We start from the raw sequence: 18,219 nt of genomic DNA on the forward strand, positions 1-18,219 counted from the left end.
TCCCCGGGCAGGACGGGGGTTGCACATGATACCTTAATACCTGAGGGTTTATTCAAGCATTTACGCTGGGTCATCGGATACTTTTAGGAGCTGGGATTTTCGTAAACATTTTACCCTGTCACGTGAATCCTCTTTAAAAAGGCTTTATTGAATTTACAACTAAAGTTGACCTGGTTTAAGTGCAATTTCATGGTTGTTGCACTTGGTCTGTAGTGACAGACTTGGCCAGCCATCGCCACCGTGGAGGGTTCTTGCGCTCCCCTCAGCCCCGGCCCCGCACAGGAACACCCCCCCCGCCCCCCCCATGCGGTTGCCCCTCCCTGTCATCACGGCCCCGCCCCGGCAGCCGTGGGCCTGCCTCTGGCTCCCAGGACTTGCCTCTCCTGGGCGTCTGGTAGACGTGAGCCACACACTGTGTGGCCTTTGTGTCTGGCTCCTCTCGCTGGGCGCTGGGCAGCCCGTCGCCAGACGCCCGCCTCTCCCGGGCCGAGCGGTCCCAGCCCCGTGTTGAGTCAGACAGACGGGGACAGCCTTGCAGCCTCGTAGCCTGTTCATCGCCCAGCCTGTGTGTGCAGACCCAGTGCCGGGGACCGGGGACCGGGCCTGGCAGGGGGGCTGGTGCTGGGTAAACACGTGCGGGGCGGCGGAGCCTGAGGCCGTGAGCAGCAGCCATCTCCCCCAGCCGTGGTCAACAGCGGCGACCCCGCCCTGTAGGGAGCAGTGACCTCGCAGCCTCGGCATCCCGTTTGCGCCAGAGGCTCCCGTGGGGGCTGCACACCGGCTGCCAGGGTCCAGCGCCGCGGCTGTGAGGCTGTGCTTCCCCCGGGGCGGGAGCAGGTTACAGGTTACAGGTGAGGTGAGCCCCGCTCCCCTCCCACAGTCTCAGGAAAGGGGTTAAGAACCGGCTGCCTAGACGCTCACGTGCACGGCAGTGCCCACCCAGCCTGTGGGGGCTAGGGGGGGGTCCCCGCTGGCCCAGGCACCACAGCACTTCTGGTTGAAAGGCCAGCCGGCCTGCACGCCCCTCCCAGGCCCCGGCTGCCGGCCGAGGCCGTGGGTGCCAGGTGCCGTTGAGTCCAGGGCGGCGGACATGTCGGCGGGGGATCCATGCCGAATAATCGAAATAGGCGAAGAAGGGCTGTTGGGAGTCAGAAACAGGAGCAGAAAGATGTAAAAACCCAGCAGCGTCCTCGTGGAAAGCTTTCCAGAGGCGTGGAAGACCCGCATCTGCTCTGCGTTCTCCAAATTTAATTTCGTGCCTTTTCGAACCGTTCCCCGGCAGGGCACCGTTCCCAAGCTCACGGCCAAATCCAACTGCCGCTACGAGGTGGAGTGGGTCACCGAGTACGCCTGCCACAGGGACTACCTGGAGAGCGGCAACTGCTCCCTGAGCAGCGAGCAGCATGACATCGCCATTGACCTGCAGCCGCTGCGGCAGGACAGAGGTGAGCCCGGCCGCGAGGGCCGGGTGGTGCAACACCCCCCCCCGCCCCCGGGGTGGGCGGTTCAGAAGGAAGTTCAGGTTGAGTGAAGCTGTGTCGCCCCCTTCTTAACACTCGAGGGTGTGACAAGGCCCCTCCTCCTCGCCCCCTTCCCCCCAGGCCGCTACTACTCCGCGGACGGAAAGGAGTACGTGTTCTACCTGAACGTCTGCGGAGAAATCGAAGCAAACCCCAAGGTCTGCGGTGGGAGGCAGGCGGCCGTCTGCCAGGCGAAAAAGCCCGACTTGACTCAAGTCAGAGTGGCCGGAAAATTCCAGAATCAGACTCTCCGGTGTGTAAACAGCCTTTCTGTGCTCTCCCCAAGTGCATTGTGTCTGTCCTTGTAAAACGTAGCCGACTTCCCTTGTCGCCTTCCTCCTCCGCCGTCCCCGAGGCACGGCGGTCAGGGGGCGGTCAGGGGGCGGTCAGGGGGCTGGCGTCCCTCCGGGGCCAGCGAGGGGCCTCCTGTCCCCAAACAGCGGGGATGTGTTTCCTGGCTCGACAATGGATGGCTTCTGTTCAATCCGCCTGCTTTACGACCCATTGTTTGCGAGGAGCCACACTGTAGGAGAGTCGTTGGGTTCATTAGCTCGCAGTGGACATGGCCCTTGTGTTTTAAAATGTGTCTTCCCGAGCTTTCCTTTTCCTCGGGCGCTTCCTGGAGCATCTGGAGTGCCGTCCAGGGCGTCACTCAGAAGCGTTAAACCACTGAGAGCTCGCGGTCAGGGCGGCTCTCGTGACCCTCCGCGGGTGGCGACGGTCACGACGCACGGCAGAAGTGCTCTCCTGGAAATAGGGGTTGTGCAGCCTCCCTCAGGCGAGGCTGGGGGTACAGCAGCGGCTGTGTGCTTCTTGGCCTTTGTCTCGGGTGTACAGAGTCCAGAGAGGACGGCGGAGGAGCCCCCAGCAGGACCCTCCGTGTGCACTCGCAGCCCGTGGCTGCTTGGAAGGGAGAGGACGCTGAGCCTGCACGTGGGCAGTTCGTTTCCCTCTGATGCTGCTCCCCCCGCAGCGGAGGGGGCGGGTGGTGCCGTGTCAGTGACGACGGGTCAGGCGTGTGCCAAGGGCTCGACGTGGAAATGTTTCCAGAGGCGAGTTTCTGTCGTGGTTTTCCGGCCAACACGCACGCTGGTGTCCCCCAAAAACCCAGGTACTCCGACGGGGACCTCACCCTGACCTACCTCGGCGGCGACGAATGCAGCTCCGGCTTCCAGCGCATGAGTGTCATCAGCTTCGAGTGCAACGAGACTGCGGGTGAGTGCGTGTGCCCTGGGCCGGGCTGGGCCCGGGGGGCGGGGGCGAGGGGTGGGTGCGGAATGCTGAATGGGGCAGTCACCCAGCCCACCCCCAGCGTGGCCCCCTCCCGTCCCCAGACGAGGCAGGGGTGCCCAGCCAGCGACACACACATCCTGTTTCCATTCTCCTCCGCGCTCCGTTTGTTTTGGGAGCGGGCCCGGCCCTGGGCCCGCGCCGGGACGGCGTCTCTGTCTTGGACTGCGGCTCACACCAGAGCGTGTGCAGATCCAGCATGCTGGGTCTGCCGTCCAGCGTGGGGTGGTGGCAAACACCACTTCGCTTTTACAAGCGGAGTTTCAGGATGCGTCTCAAAGGTGGCGGCCTGGGGCTGGAGGCTGGGTTTCGGTTTCTCGGAGTGACTGGCAGACGCCTCCTTGCAGTCACGGCGGCCCTGGCGTTCCAGGAGGCCACGCTGCCCTCCCCCCCGGAAGTCCTGGACCCGGTTTGCGTGGTCAGGGAGCGGATGGCCTCCCTCATCCTCAGGGAGCTGTCCTGTCCGTGGGCCTCCGAGCTGTGGCCCCAGGTGTCCCGCCGGCCGGATCCTGCCGTCCCCACACAGCGGCACAGGCGCTCACGGCTGCTGCACCCTCGGGGTCTTCCTGCCCCGAGTGCTGTTTGTTCAGCGTGTGTCTGCGGCATGGCTTCGACCCTTCTGGTCCCGGGCAGGTTCCGACCCGGCTCCCCGTCCGTGGGCCTGGGGGAGGCGGCTGTGCCTGCGTGGCCCAGGCTCCAGGAGCGCGTGTGTCTGTAGGGGAAGGAGGTCGGAGAGCTTGGGAGCTGGGCCCAGCGCTGACCAGCTGCCCAGGGAGGAGAAGGACGGGCCGTCGGCCCCAGCGCCCGTCTGCTGCTGGCTCCTCGGCCCTCGGTTCCTGCCGCTCCGTGGTGGCCTGGTGCCTCCTGACGCCCCCCGTGCACCGCAGGCTGGCTTTGGAGCCCGTGGCTGCAGCCGTTTTGTGACTGCCCAGTCTCAGCGGAGTCATCCCGAACACGTTTTGTTAGTGCCTGCGCGCTTGACCCTGGGAGACTGCGGCTGCCATGACGACCGGGCTCCCCTGGTGTGCGCAGACAGGAGGAAACCAATGCCTGTGGTGCTGGGGCACCAGGGCCGGCCTGCCGCTCCAGGGCAGGGCCGTCGCCTGGTGCTCGCCAGGAGGAGGGCCTGGGGCCAGGATCTGGGGTCTGGGTGGCCCCAGTGCCAAGGCGGTGAAGCAAGAGGTGGCTGTGCAGGAGGAGCGGGGTGGCTGTGGGTGCCTGTCTTCGTGGCAGAGGGGACAGATAGCTCAGGCCACGGCGTGAGTATGGGTCATTGTGAGCAGGTCCAGGGCAGGTGACCCTCCACAGGGGAGTGGGGCCACCTTGGGAAAGGCCCGTGTGTCCTGTGAAGAGGCTGACATTACTCAGAAACGAGCGTGAAGTCCCAGGGACTTTCGCCAGGCTGGTGACACGGCTGGCTGCCTTGGGTGTCGCCCTCAGTGCATCTCCCCTCTGGTCCCGGTGTCCTCCCGCCCTTCTCAGGGTCTCTGTTTTCTGTCGCCCACACCTCCTCCGGGTCTCCAGGAGACGCTCTCTGCAGTGCAGCCCTGCTACTGAGGGTCCCCTCCGTGGGACGGGCGCCGGCTGCTTCCCTGTGTCCCCAGACTTTCAGGCCCCCCTCCCCGCCACCACCAGCCCCTTCCCAGGCCGGCCGGCCCCTCTGCCGTGGGGTGATACCCTGATCCCAGCCTCCTTCGCTGCTCGTCGCCTCCGGCCCTGCTCTGTGCTGGGAGCGTCACGTATGACGTGGCTGAGGTCTCCGTGAGTGTGCTGCCCTCGCTTGGGCGCTCTGGGAATGCAGACGACCCCCGCAGACGGAGGGGGAGGCGGGGGGATGTGGAGAAGGGCGCAGAGCCGGGGGCTCACAAGGCAGAGGTGCAGCCTTCCGGCCCACGGGAGCCGAGGCGTCAGGAAACGCAGAAGGCCGAGTGTTCCTTAAAAAGAAATTGTGCATTCCAGTAGAAAGAACATCCCCGTGCAGATTTGTACCCTGCCCCTCAGATGTAATGACGACCGCCGTTTACCCAGATCGCTCCACAGGAACCGCCTGTCACCAGTGGGACAGACACAATGTCCCACCCCAACTCCGATCTGACAGAATGAACAGCGGTGCCCGGACGCCGCCCGCTTGGTGCTGAGTCCAGCCGCTTTCGTTGCACGATGGGGACGTGAGATGTGGCGGAGAAATGGTGCGCCGGTGGGGGATTCGGAGCCTGCTGGCCGCTGGACCCGGACGGCCAAACGGTTAAGGCTCTTCCTCGCTCTGCCTGACGCGTCAGAGCTCGGAGCGGGCTGCGCGTGCCGTGAAATGACCTCGTTCGCTTGTAGAGTTCGCCCTTGGGTGCCTCCTGCGTTTGTTGGATGCACGTAATGACGAGTTTTTGCCGCCGACCGGTGTTAATTGGCTACGGGTGTAACGTGGTTCATAGTTGAACGTGGGTCTCCAGGAGTCATTTGTGCTTAGGAGTCTGGGGTGCGTGCCTTTCAAGATACAGTGTTTATGAATTTATTCTTTTAGCCATAGTATGTTTTTAATCACTTATTTCAATATTTCATCTCTAGTTTTATGTAATGTGATTTTTTTTTATTGTGAAATAAGGGCCATTTTTTGGGAGAAGAGGAGCTTCCTAGGATAGGCTAGTGAGAAACCCCGGAATTGAAGTGGCTGGTTGCATTGAAGGTCTGTTTTCTTCAGTTCCGTGGCAGGGGCCACAGGTGGGGGGCTCTGCTCCGGGTGGTCATTCAGGGCGCTTTCCGCTGCTTGCTGCCGCCTGCAGGCTCGGCCCCCCGGAACTGTGCAGAAGGGGGGGCCAGCCGTTCCGTTTCATGGACTGGAGCCGAGCGGCAGGGGCCAGCCTCCCAGGCGGGGAGGCCGGGAATGCGGCTTGGCTGTGAGCCCTCGGGGGGGGGGACAGTGGGACCCGTGTGGTGAGCAGGTGGTGCTGTCTGTGCCGCAGCAGAGGGTGGAGGAGCGGGCGCTGCCACCGCTCAGCCCGAGGGCTGGCTGCTCAGTGCCCCTGGGAGGACCCGCTTCTCCGTCCGCTGTGACGTGCTGGGGTGGGGGTGGGCCTTGGGGGGCCGGAGAGCCAGGCTGGTGTGTCGGGAGCTGTGTGATTGACAGGGAGGTGCTGAGAAGCTGACTTCCGTCCTGTCGAGGGATGGACACTGTCGGCCCCCAGATTAGGGGGTCCTGAAGGCAAAGCCCCCCCCCCAGCCCCGTGCTTCCAAACAAAGCCGTGTAGTCTGGCAGAGGGGAAAGCTGGTTTGCAAGCCCCCTCCACTTGTCTTGAGGGATTAGCTACGAAGACAGAGACGACGGGCCCCACTGGTGACAGCGTCAGCGCGCCCCACACAGCATGAGTAAGTTTCAGATGCAGAGCCAGCTCCGAGGTAGTAGGGGTGGGTGCTGGAAGCCTCCGTGGTCTTATGTAATCGTTTGCCAGCTCATCTGGCGAAAGACAAACACAGCGAAGGCTTCAATGTGCAGAAACGGAGATGTTTTCCAAAGAGAGAGAAGACGCCAGCGGGACTCAACTGTCGGAACCACGTGGGTGGGAAAAGGGGCGAGGGCGCCTCACGCTCCCTCGCCGTGGAGGCGGCAGGGGTCCCAACGCGCCCGGGGTGGGGGGGGGGGGGGGCGCCGTGCGGGGTTGTCAGGAAGGAAGCCGGGAGCGGTGCTTCTCGAAGAGGACGGTGGCGTGTGAAGGGCCCGAGCGAAAGCAGCAGCACCCACAGCGGTGGGAGGAAGTACTGCCTTGTCCTCAGGGGCCTGGCTCCGGGGCCAGACCATCTGGATTTGATTCTGGGCGCCTCTGCTTTCTAGCTATGAAACCATAGGCAAATTATTCAGCCACCCGACATCTACTGCACGGGGCTGAACTTGTAGCTGTGCCACAGGGCTTCAGGTCTGCATGTGCCAGTTCTTACAAAGCCCTGAAGTCGGGGCCTGTCTCTGCGCCCAGCCCCCCACACCACACGAGGGTGCCCACCTAGTGCCTGGCTCAGCCCCTGCTCAGCACTGGGTGTTGTAACTGCGGCGTTTATATGCTTAATAGAGATTGCAATGGAAGCATTATTTGCCTTCGGTTCAAAATACTGCTTCTCTTTCCTGGAGAACATTGGGCACTCCAGGGCACGAAGCCTCGAGAGAGGCGATCCTGGGAGGTCCAGGGAGAATGGTTAAACCGTGGGTGGGGGCCGGGGGAGCCGTGGGCCGCGGCCACCCGGCTGGAGAGGCGAGGAGAGAGGATTTCCAGTACTAGGGGGAAAGTCTCAAGGCTCTCCCCGAACCCCAGGCTGCGTGGGCCCGGGCGCGGGGACCCAGGACGAGCTGGCTTTCCGAGCAGAGCTGAACTGTGGGGGCTCGCAGGCGGGAACCCCGCGGAACCCCCTCAGGGCAGAGGGCCGGGGCTGAGACGCCGGGCCTGGCGGAGGCCCGGGAGCGAAGGGTGCGGGCGCCTCCCGGCAGCGTGCCTGTGGCCGGGCGAGGCGGCGTGGACCTCGGCACGCCTCGGTTGGCAGCAGCGGTCGAGATGAGCGCGCTCTCACTTTCATTTTCGGGGTGAGCCCGGGGAGCTTGTCCTGCTCACAGTGACATCATCACGCCAGGGGCCCTCCTGGCACTAGGGCTCTGGCCTCTGCCTCCCTTCCCGCGACTCTCTGGTCCGACCTGTACAGTCCTCCTTAGCACTCGTTGCGCGTCCCCAACGAAGGTGTCGTAGACGGCCTGAAGTCTGACTGAGGCGGGCTGCCCTGGAGGGGTTGGGATGCTCTGAAACTCAGCAGGAGCCACTCGAATCTCTGAGCCCCTGGTCCCCCAGAGCCGGGGATGGGAGTTGGCGTAACTGTGCGTTTGGCCTGGGCGTCCCGTGTGCCGTGGCCTCCCCGCTCCTGGGACACGCCTGGGTCACGCCTGGGACACGCCTGGGACACGCCCGGGTTTGGTCGCTTCACGGAGCCTTTTGTTTTCCCTTTGCGAACCGCGCAGGTAACGGTGGGAGAGGGGCCCCGGTGTTCACCGGGGAGGTGGACTGCACCTACTTCTTCACCTGGGACACGAAGCACGCCTGCGTCAAGGAGAAGGAGGCGCTGCTGTGCCGCGTCGCCGACGGGAGGAAGCGGTACGACCTGTCTGCCTTGGCCCGGCACTCAGGTATGGCTCCCACGCTCGGGTCCATCTCGTGCGTGTGTGTGCGTGTGTGTGTGTGTGTGAGCCTGTGTGTGTCCGTGGGAACGTCTTCGTTCGGAAATGCAGTTACTGTTACTTGTGTGAGCCCCTCGGAGTGGGGAGCGACGTGCCTGCATCCCCGGTTCCGTCCCCGGTCAGGGCACGTGCCTGGGGTGCGGGTTCAGTCCCTGGTTGAGGTGCGTGTGAGAGTCAACCGGTGAGATGTTTCTCTCCCTCTCTTTCTCCCTCCCTTCCCGTCTCTCTGTCTCTACAAGAAGAACAAACTGGAAAGGACACTGACTCAGGGGGCAGAATAGCTGCATTTGAGGCGGGCACCGCCGCTGCCTATGTGGGGGGCTTCAAGCTGATCTCACCCACTGCCTCCTGTGTGCCAGGCCCTGTGCCGGGTCGCTGGACACTGCGTTTTGTTTTTTAATTTTTAAACATTTTAAAAAAAGATTTTATTTATTTTTAGAGAAGGGGAAGGGAGGGAGGGAGAAAGTGGAGAAAGAGGATCAATGTGTGGTTGCCTCTCACGTGGCCCCCCCCCCACTGGGGACCTGGCCTGCAACCCAGGCATGTGCCCTGACTGGGAATCGAACCTGCGATGCTTTGGTTTGCAGCCCGCGCTCCGTCCACTGAGCTACGCCCGCCAGGGACTTGATGTAGAATATTTTCATCACCCGCCTCACAGGGACGCCGTTACTGCCTTCGGCTAAAGGAGTTTTGTGTGTTCTTGTTGCTGTTTTTTTCTTAACAGAAGCGGAACGGAACTGGGAAGCCGTGGACAGCAGCCAGAAGGGCACCGAGAAGAAGCATTTCTTCATCAACATCTGCCGCCGACTGCTGCGGGAGGGCCGGGCGAGGGGCTGCCCTGAGGACGCGGCCGCGTGCTCCGTGGGTGAGTGCCGCCCCGAGCCCGCGCCGGCCTGGGGCGTCGGGCAGGCTCCCCGTGGTCCAGCTCAGCCTGGCCCACTGCCTTCTGCCGATGAGGGGGGGCGGAGAAAGCGATGACCCAGCCACCGGTCGTACGGAGTGCAGCCTGGGGTGGAGGGAGACCTGGGGGGGGGCCTGAAGGTGGCCACGGCCTTCTGGGGGGGGCGGGCACCATGATAGGGACAGAGAGCACTCTGCTGGACAAGGCCCGGTGAGGAATGACATGGCCAGGACGTGGGTAGAACAGGCTCTGGTATTTCAAAAGCTTTATATCATCTGGAGTTATTCAAAAGTGAAGGCGACGGGAGTCCAGTATTGTCGCCTTTGTCTGAGAGCACGGTCCCCCCCCCCCCCGACCCCCCAGGGTCCCTCCCGCCGTGGTGGTCGCGTGGGCCGGGAGCTGTCTTGCGGAGACGGCTCGGCTGGATGTGCGGACGTGTGGCCCATTAGCCGCCACTTCAGCCGCGCGATGAGGAGGACAGGCGGGGGAGTAATGTGAAGCTCTGACAAGCAGGGAACGTGGCGTGAGCAGCGCGGGTGGGTTCCAGGAATCGCCCCCCCCACCCCCTTCGGGGTCGTGCTGCGTCTGTCCGAGCGGCCCCGGCACGGCCGCGCCGGCGTGGAAGGAGGACATGGCGCGGGGTGTCAGAACTCCGCAGTCAATGTCAGCTGCACCGGGGACGGAGCGGTAAACCCTTCCCGGCTTGCCGGGCGGGTTTGGCTGGTTTCTGCTGTGTGCTCGGGGCACACTGTGGCCTTTTTTTTTTTTTGTCTGTGCTTCTCCAAGCCCTGGTCCCGGGAGGCCCCCGGAGCGGGGAGCAGTGTTGTTGGTTCACGGGCCGGGAGCGCAGGCCAGCTTGCCGCTCTGCCTCCCGCGGGCCGGGGGATCTGGTTTCCCTCTCGCACTTCGCTGAGACGCTGGGAGGTGGCTGCCGCCACCCGGCCAAACGGGTCACTCAAGAAAACCTCCCCGACCGACCGTGTGGGCCCGGCCGGGCCGGCAGGCCTGCTGGGTCTTGGCGGATTGTTGGAGCCGCTTTGTGTCCATGTCATTTTTAATCATCCCTTCTGTTCCCCTGTCCCCCCCCTTTTTTTTTCCAGTTAAGAATGAAGTTAAAAGTTTGGGCAAATTTATTTCCTCTCCCACAAAACAGAAAGGAAGCATTCAGCTCTCTTACTCAGATGGTGACGATTGTGGTGATAACAAGAAAATACAAACTAACATAACACTTGTATGCAAACCAGGTAGACATTGATTTTTTTCACGTATTTTATTGATGATGCTGTTACAGTTGTCCCAGTTTCCCCCCCTTATTCCCTCTGCCCAGAACCCTCCTTCCTTCCAGCAGTCCCTGCTGTCTGCCCTTACATCGTGTCCGTGGGTCCTGCATACATGTTCTCTGGCTTCTCCACCTCCTAGATCACTTTCGACACCCCCCTGTCTATTTTGTACCTGCCAGTTATGCTTCCTGCTGCCTGCACCTCTCTCCCTGCTTTGCCCCGGTGTCGTGCACCGGCAGTACCCTCTGTCTCCAGAACTTTCCATCTTCCCAGAGAGACACCGTCCCCGTTACCCACGAACTCCCCCTCGCCCTCGCCCAGCCCCGGGCAGCCGCCCTTCTCTCTGCCTCTGCAGGTGCGACGGGCTGTGTGCTCGGACTTGCACAGCACCCATGGGACGGGCTGTGGAGTCGGTGGGGTGGGGGGATTGGTGGGAGCGGTCGTGATGGTTCTCACCCCCCCCCCGGTTGCCAGGAGATCTGGAGAGTGCCCCGGTGCTGAGAGCCGCCCGGGAGGACGGCTGCTTCTACGAGTTCGAGTGGCACACAGCCGCCGCCTGTGTGCTGTCCCGGACCGAGGGCGACAACTGCACCGTCCTGGACGCCCAGGCAGGTGTGTGTCCGAGCGGCGCCCGCGAGGGTGGGGTGGGTGTCACCTGGGCCTGCTTAGTCACCTGAGGACGTGCTCATTGATTTTAGAGAGAGAGGGCGGGAGGAAGGGAGGGAGAACAGGGCAGAAGCGTTCATGTGAGAGAGAGACATCGATCGGTTGCCTCTTGCCTGTGCCGGGACCGGGTACCACACCCGAGACACGGGTCTGTGCCCTGACCCAGAAGTGAACCTGTGCCCTTTTGGTTTATGGGGTGACACTGGAACCCACGGCGCCACACCAGCCAGGGCCTGCTTATGAGGCTTTAAAAAACAAATACTTTCTACGAGTGTTTTAGAACTAACCTGCTTTAAAACGATGTTACTAAGGTTCGACCCAAATTCGGAGAATCTGACATTGGAGGCTTGAGGTGAAATGACAGATGTGCCTTAAATTCCTGGTCGCGGTCGGCGTGCCGAGTGCAAAACCTGGGGCGGGGGGGCGGGGGGGTCCCAGGGGATCGGTCACGTCTGAGAGGGCGTTTCTCGAGAGTCTCTGGCCAGGAAACGGACCTCAGGGAGACCCTTCGCGGGGGCCCTTGCGTGGTGCTGCTCTCCCCACTTCGGACGCACTGCCCGTGTGCTGGGCCGGCGGTCCCGGGCTCCGGGGAGAGTGTTTCGGTTAACGGGGCGACGGCGTGATGCACAAATCTCACGGGGACGTGTGGGGGGACGGCGCGTCTGCTGGCCCAGGGGAGGCGCCTCTGGCCCGCCTCTGCGGCTCCCAAGCCCCCGGGGGGGGCCCCCCCGGGGAGAAGGTCCCCGCCTGAAGCCGTGGGTGCCCACCCATGGGTGGTCTCTGCTCCCCGGCAGGGTTTTCCTTCGACCTGTCGCCGCTCACGAAGAAGGACGGCTACAAGGTGGAGACGGAGCAGTACGACTTCTACATCAACGTGTGCGCCCCGCTGTCTCCGGGCCCCTGCCCTCCGGGCGCGGGGGCCTGCCAGGTGTCCAAGAGGCGAGTGCCCGCGCTCGGGTGCGGTTCCTCCTCGGGGGTCCCGTGCGGCAGGTGTCTGGTTCGGGGTCGGGGTGTTCTGTGCGAGCATCACGGCTTCCCCACGAGCCCTGTGACACCCAGAAGAGGTAGCCTGTGCCCGCCAGAGGACGCTGGGAGTGTCATTCCCCAGAGAAGGGGCAGCCACGCCCGTGCGGAAGGGGGACGGGTTTGCATACGGGCCTCAGTCCTGTGCGGCAGGCTCTTCCCAGCCGGTAGATAGTTACGTTGTGTCTCCTCATTCACTGGTTCAGATGGAGCGAGTGGCACCGCCCACCAGCTGTGGTCTGGGCTCCCGAGTGGGGGCGGGGGGCCCCAGATGCGGATCCGGGGTCAGGGGGGTCTGCAGCCCCGGGTTCTGGTCACGGCTGCCCACCCACCCTGTATATCGGGCCCCTCCTCCAGTGTCTGCCCCAGCACTGCGGGGCGGTATCTGGTCTCGGTGTCTTTTCTGAGGGGCATTTGCTTGCTTGTTTCAGTGATAACAAGGCTTGGAACTTGGGGCAGAGCAATGCCAAGCTTTCCTACTACGACGGCATGATCCAGCTGAACTACAAAGACGGCACGCCCTACAACAACGCCAAGCACACGCCGAGAGCGACCCTGATCACCTTCCTCTGTGACCGAGACGCCGGCGTGGGCGTCCCCGAGTACCAGGTAGGGATGTGCCGTGTGGTGTGGGCGCGTGTGTGGCCTGCCCACGGCGCCGGGGGGACTTCCCGTCGGCCTCGGGAAGGCAGGAGGACAGAGGGGACGGTTCCCGCAGGGCTGGCGGCGTCACTGGGGCGAGACGAGGCTCTCACTGTGGGGAGGTAGGAGCTGGGGCGTCCCCGGGGGCAGGCCATCGAGTTGGCTCCCCAAGACTCACACACAGGCCTGCCCGCTGTGGCCCTTTACGTAGAGGCAGAGCTATTTTTAATCTCGTTTCCTGGCCAGGTTGTGGCCTCTTGAGATTTTAATTAATCCTTTACGATTGGCTCGGACCCAGGGGCCGTTTCCCTTTTCTGGGCGGTTTATTTAGCGGGCTGCGCTCCTCCGAGCTGGCCCACCCGCCCGCTGGGTTTGGGTGCCAGACACACAGACGCAGCCGAACCCTGCTGCCTCCCTCAGTCATCCCCACGTAACGCAGGCTGGGTTTCTCCCTTCACGTTCTGCTGGGTGCTCTCCTTTCAATGAAACGAGGTGGGCAAAGCACTCTTCCTCTCCTGCGGTGTTTATTTATAGCCCATGCACCTGTCATTGTGTTTTTTTTTTTTTTCACGCTGGTTGTGCGTAATCACCCTCTCTCTCTCTCTGCCCTCCCTCCTCCTCTGTCCTCGTCACGTCGTCAAGGAGGAGGGGAACTCCGCCTACAACTTCCGGTGGTACACCAGCTACGCCTGCCCCGAGGAGCCCCTGGAGTGCGTGGTGACCGACCCCTCCACGATGGAGCAGTACGACCTCTCCAGGTGGGCTGGCGTCAGCCTGCCCCGGGCCCTGGCCTGGGTCCAGGGGGTGCAGGGGCCGTCTAGGCCTTGCCGAGGGGCATCTGACCGAGCGCTGACAGGGGGTCCGGTTAGCTCAGGGGGTGGGGGTGCAGAGCGTGTTCTGACAGTGGTCTGGCAGCCTTTGTTTTGTGGTGTGAGCCGGTCTTTGTCACAGGGCCTCCGCCTCGGCTGCATCACTTAAATCAATGACAGTACAGGAGTGTGGGGGCGGCGCACGCCGGGCTGCGTCCCGAGTTCAGTGAAAGCCGAGGGTGCGTGTGGGTGTCGTGCGTCACGGTGAGCCGGCCTCTAATTGACTGGGAGGGCGTGTTTTGTTCTGCGTGTCTCTGACTACTCAGAAAGGAACTGTCGGAATGAGACCCGTGGGTCTTTCAAAAACACTCCCCTTCGCTCTGCCATGGCAGGCTCGCGAAATCCGAGGGCGGCCCCGACGGAAACTGGTACGCCCTGGACAGCGCGGGCCCGCACAGCACGTGGAGGAAATACTACATCAACGTGTGCCGGCCCCTGAGCCCCGTGCCGGGCTGCGACCGGTACGCCTCTGCCTGCCAGATGAAGTATGAGAAAAACCAGGTGAGCCCGCGCGCCCGGCCGTCCGCGGCTCCCCGAGGGCGGGTGTGGTCGTTTCGGGGCTCCCAGACCCCGAAGTGGGGTGCAGCTGTGCGTGAGTCCTCGCTCAAGGCTTCAGCCCCAAACGGGCCTGCACGTCGATGGCCTCTGGTCGCAGTGCGGCAGGGGCAGAGGGAGCTCCTTGCGGCGTCTGGCTGGCCGGAGTTCAGAAGTGCCCTGGAGTGCCCAGCAGGCGTTGGTGAAGAGCACTCCACCTCCGGAGGCCCCTGCTCCCGGCTGGGCAGGGAAGCGCTGATCCGAGCGTGTGCCGCAGCCGGGCGAGCGTGCTCACCGCCGGCACTGTGTACGTGTCCTCGTGCGCTTGCGCGGCGAGCCCTGAAGGTGGAGGACGCGTGCTGGGTTCACGGCGGCACGTCGGGCACGCCGTCTCCCTGGCCTGTGCGCCGTGGCGGAGCCGTGGCCCCGTGGCGTGTTTGCATGCCCGCGTGTGCGCACGGCGGGAGCAGGGCCGCGGTCCCGTCAGCGCTCGGTAGTCACGGGTGCGGAATCGTCCCCTCGCCCACGTTGGCTGCCCCACACCAGTGCCCCCAGCCCTTTCACAGGCATCTGGCCCGACAGGCACGTCCCCCCCGGGGGTGGAACAAGAACACACTCTGCGCCCTCGTCCCTCTCCTGCCCAGAGGACTGGAGGGTGGGACGCCAGGGGGCGGGCAGTGCAGGGCCCGGCGCTGCTGGTTCCAGGCAGGGTGGACGGGGTCCGAGTCGCGTCTCTGGTGCTTGTCCGAGGTATGCCCTCTAACGGACAGGGCTGTCCCTTGTCGCCCTGCTGTGAAGCAAGGGCGAGGGGGTCCACCCGTGGGAGTTGTGTTGAGGGTTTGGGTTCCTTCTTGGGCGAGACCCATGCTCGAGGAGCCACGTGTCTCCAGCTTGTGGGAACGCTTGTTCCGTGGGCACCAAGGGAGTGATTTCAGCGACTTCCTGGACCACGGCCCGCGGCGAGGAACCAGGGCCCGCGGCGCTAGCAGTGAGGTCGGGGCCCTGACGGGCGTGTCTGTCCGCAGGGCTCCTTCTCCGAGGTGGTCTCCATCAGCAACTTGGGCATGGCCACAGCGGGCCCCTCGGTGGAGGAGAGCGGCAGCCTCCTGCTGGAGTACGTGAACGGCTCCGCCTGCACCACCAGCGACGGCCAGCAGACCACCTACACCACCAGGATCCACCTCATCTGCTCCAGGGGCAGCCTGGTAGGGCGCCACTCGTCCTTGTGGGGGTGTGTGTGGGTGTGTGTGTGTGGGGGGGGGGCTCTCCCCGGCCTCTGCGGCCAGAGCTGGGGCGCGTCTCCTAACGGAGTTGGGGGGGGTAGAGCTTGCTTGCTCTTCACTCTGCTTCGGTCAGCAAGTGATGGACATGGGAGGGGGCAAGGAGCGCGCAGTAGGGCTGTGTGCCTCTGCCTCTGAAGTTGCAGCCCGTTCTCTCGTTGCTGGTCGGTCACGCTCACCGTGTGGTGCTCTGTGGGCATGAGGCTTCTTTCCGAGTTGCACAGCCCGTCCTGCCTGTCAGTCCTTGTGAGCCAGTGACCGAGGGTCACGGCTGCGGCAGCACAGGCCTTGGCGTGGGTTCCGTCCCCATGGGTCACGGGAGTGGGAAGGAGACGGAGGTCGCTTTGGGCTGGGAGGGTGTCCTTCCCTCGGGGCTCTGGAACGGAAGAGAGAACTCCCCAGTAGAAATACCTCGGGTCATTCTGTGCAGCCCCAGTTGCTTTAAAAAATTATGGCAAGAAATATGTCCCATAAAGCTCACCGTTTACCCATTTGGGGGGTACACCGTTGGGTGGCATTGAGTGTATTTCCATGGTGGTCTGCACCCACACCAGCCCCTGTTTCCAGAACTTCACCATCTCACACCGAACTGCTTTTCCCCCCGGACTTTCACATTCGTATCGGGCCGTGTGTTTTCCAGATAATTGCCAAACTGTTGGGTGAATGCGGGGTGGAGATACTGGAATCCATGTTTATTATCTCATAAATTATTTAGAAGTCCCCTTTCTAAGGGTGTGTTACAGCTTTTTCCAGCTTCATTGAAATGAAGTAGCAAAGTGTGTTCTCTCCTCACGAGTCTGGTGGACTTTGACACTCACGTTCCAGCCGTCCTGCGGACCCCGGGTTCTCTCTTCTCTGCCTGCACGTGATGGTTTTCTAAGAGATAATTTTTTCGGAGTTCCAGGAGGGCTCTCTGATAAGGGACAGAGTTGCCCCCCGGGCCCAGCAGGGCCCCACGTCGTGCTGGGTGGGGCTGCAGAGCTGAGACGCACACGCGTCAGTGAGCCCGGCCGGGGGTCCCCGTCTCCCCTCGGCGGCAGGAGGGAGCCCTGGCGGCCCCACCCCGCCCGGCCCTCCCCCCTCCCTGCCTGGTCTGGTCTGGTTTCTTGTTGCTGTGGTGATGCCGGGCGGTTCCCACCAGTCCGGTGACCCCTTGTTTGGACGGCGTGTGTCCGTTCCTGGAACCGTTTCTCACTGTCACTGCGTGTCTTGCGCGGAGCCTGGCACGTGTGTGGGCCCGGGAGGTTCTCAGGGAGCAAAGAAGGTCATGTCCACGGAGAGCTGTACAGGTCACAGAACCGTCACGGCGTCAGCTCCCACGCTTCCCACAGCCACGCTGTGAGGCAGAGACAGGACGGGCGTGCTTTTACTTTCCTGTTGGAGACGCTGAGGCTGCGAGGGGGGTTGGTGGGCCAGGTGTGGCCTTGGGGTGACGTGACTGTCATCTCCTTCACCCGGAGCCTGCGCCCCGGTTCCCTCACCTGTGTGCAGGCACCGGGCCCACGAGCGTGGAAGCTGGTCCGGGGGGTCCTCGTGCGGCCAGCCGAGAAACGCTCACGGGACTCTCAGTAGCGCCTGGTGCTCAGCAAACACGGCCGCTCAGAGCCTCCACCCCACACGCATGGGGAGGGGGTGCTGTTCCGTAAGGCAGTGCGGCACACGTTAGGGGACTTGGTACTGAAACACACCCGGAGGAGCGCAGAGGACCCAGAGGAGCGCGCAGATTGTAAGGCACTAAGCGCTGGGCGTGTTTTCACAAACGGGCACGCCTGTGTGCCCAGACCCCGCCATCCAGAAACAGCCAGCCACTGGCAGCATGGGGGGTCTCCTTGGGGTCCCCTCCTGGTCACGTCCGCTGTGACCTCTGACACTCAGGTCAGCGCTGCCAGTCCGTGAGCTCACGTACACGAAGCCGTAACACTCTGTAGTCCTTCGTCCCAGCTCGTTTGCACCCCATGCGCGCGCAGTGGGGAGCGGCTCCCACGGGCACGGACTTGGACTCAGACTTGGGCTTAGGTCCCAGCCCCACCGCTGACTGCCGGCGCGGCCTCGGGCGCGCCTCTCGGCCTGCACGCCTGAGAGAGGGGGTCCGCACAACGGGGGTCGTCACGAGGGCACGAGCTGTGGCGAGAGGGGGCCCGTTACGCGCCGGGAGGTTTCGGCTGTCTGTACGGGGCGGGCCGGACCTCGCTCGGCCAGCCCGCGCCCCGCTCCCCGAGGCTGAGTGTGGCTCTGCTTCGGCCCTTTCAGAACACCCACCCGATCTTCTCTCTCGTGTGGGAGTGCGTGGCCACCTTCCTGTGGAACACGGAGGCCGCCTGTCCCATCCAGATCACGACAGACACGGACGAGGTACGTGTGCCGTCCTGCGGCCGGAGCTGCCCGGACGTCCCCCCCGCCCCCCCGCCCCCGGTGTCCGGCTCTGCCCGCACCCTGTCCTCCGCGCCCCAGGTCTGGAGCCCGTGTCACCCTTTCCTCCGTGTTGACGGCAGGCCCCCAGAAGCCGTCCTGTGCTCCTGTCCCCCCCCCCCCCGGCCCCCTGGGGTTACTGTAGGTCTCTTCTTTTTTCTTCACCCCCGTCCCCTCAATGTGGCGCTGGCACCCCCGCCGGCTCTGGGGTTCTCCGTCACCGCAGACATCTGAGTGGCGGATACGTCACCCCAACACCTAAAACCTTTCAGGGCCTGTCACCTATAGCAGTCAGCGGTCCCCAACCTTTTGGCACCGGGGACCGGTTTTGTGGAAGAGGGAGCCTGAGCTCCCTTCTGACAGGAGGCAGAGCTCAGAGTTCGGGTGTCAAGGGTTAAGGCTGGGCCGGGAGGAGACAGGAGGCGGAGCTCAGGCGAGCATCACTTGTGGCCTGGTTCGTGGCAGGCCGTGGGCCAGTCTGTGGCCCGGGGTTGAGGACCTCTGGCCTGTAGGACACCGCCCACCCGTCTCACCGTGATACCGTGTGTGGGACACAGCCCACCTGTGTCACTACGATACTCAAGGAGTTAACACCCATCCAG

The 18,219-nt window shown here is 63.5% G+C and overlaps 1 protein-coding gene across 1 annotated transcript in view; it reads left to right on the forward strand.

Moving 5' to 3' along the window:
• IGF2R (insulin like growth factor 2 receptor) overlaps window positions 1-18,219 on the forward strand; it is a 97,159-nt gene that overhangs the window by 41,460 nt on the left and 37,480 nt on the right. The window contains exons 8-20 of the mRNA XM_045842623.1: window positions 1,283-1,445; window positions 1,602-1,773; window positions 2,632-2,735; window positions 7,798-7,962; window positions 8,738-8,878; window positions 10,015-10,158; window positions 10,669-10,806; window positions 11,655-11,799; window positions 12,315-12,492; window positions 13,168-13,283; window positions 13,727-13,895; window positions 14,954-15,133; window positions 17,459-17,560. Of these exons, the coding sequence (XP_045698579.1) occupies window positions 1,283-1,445; window positions 1,602-1,773; window positions 2,632-2,735; window positions 7,798-7,962; window positions 8,738-8,878; window positions 10,015-10,158; window positions 10,669-10,806; window positions 11,655-11,799; window positions 12,315-12,492; window positions 13,168-13,283; window positions 13,727-13,895; window positions 14,954-15,133; window positions 17,459-17,560 (1,917 nt within the window). The remainder of the gene's footprint in view (window positions 1-1,282; window positions 1,446-1,601; window positions 1,774-2,631; window positions 2,736-7,797; window positions 7,963-8,737; window positions 8,879-10,014; window positions 10,159-10,668; window positions 10,807-11,654; window positions 11,800-12,314; window positions 12,493-13,167; window positions 13,284-13,726; window positions 13,896-14,953; window positions 15,134-17,458; window positions 17,561-18,219) is intronic.

The sequence above is a fragment of the Phyllostomus hastatus genome, unplaced genomic scaffold (genome assembly GCF_019186645.2).
Source record: "Phyllostomus hastatus isolate PE091 unplaced genomic scaffold, TTU_PhHast_1.1 phas_contig_40, whole genome shotgun sequence".
Lineage (NCBI taxonomy): Eukaryota > Metazoa > Chordata > Mammalia > Chiroptera > Phyllostomidae > Phyllostomus > Phyllostomus hastatus.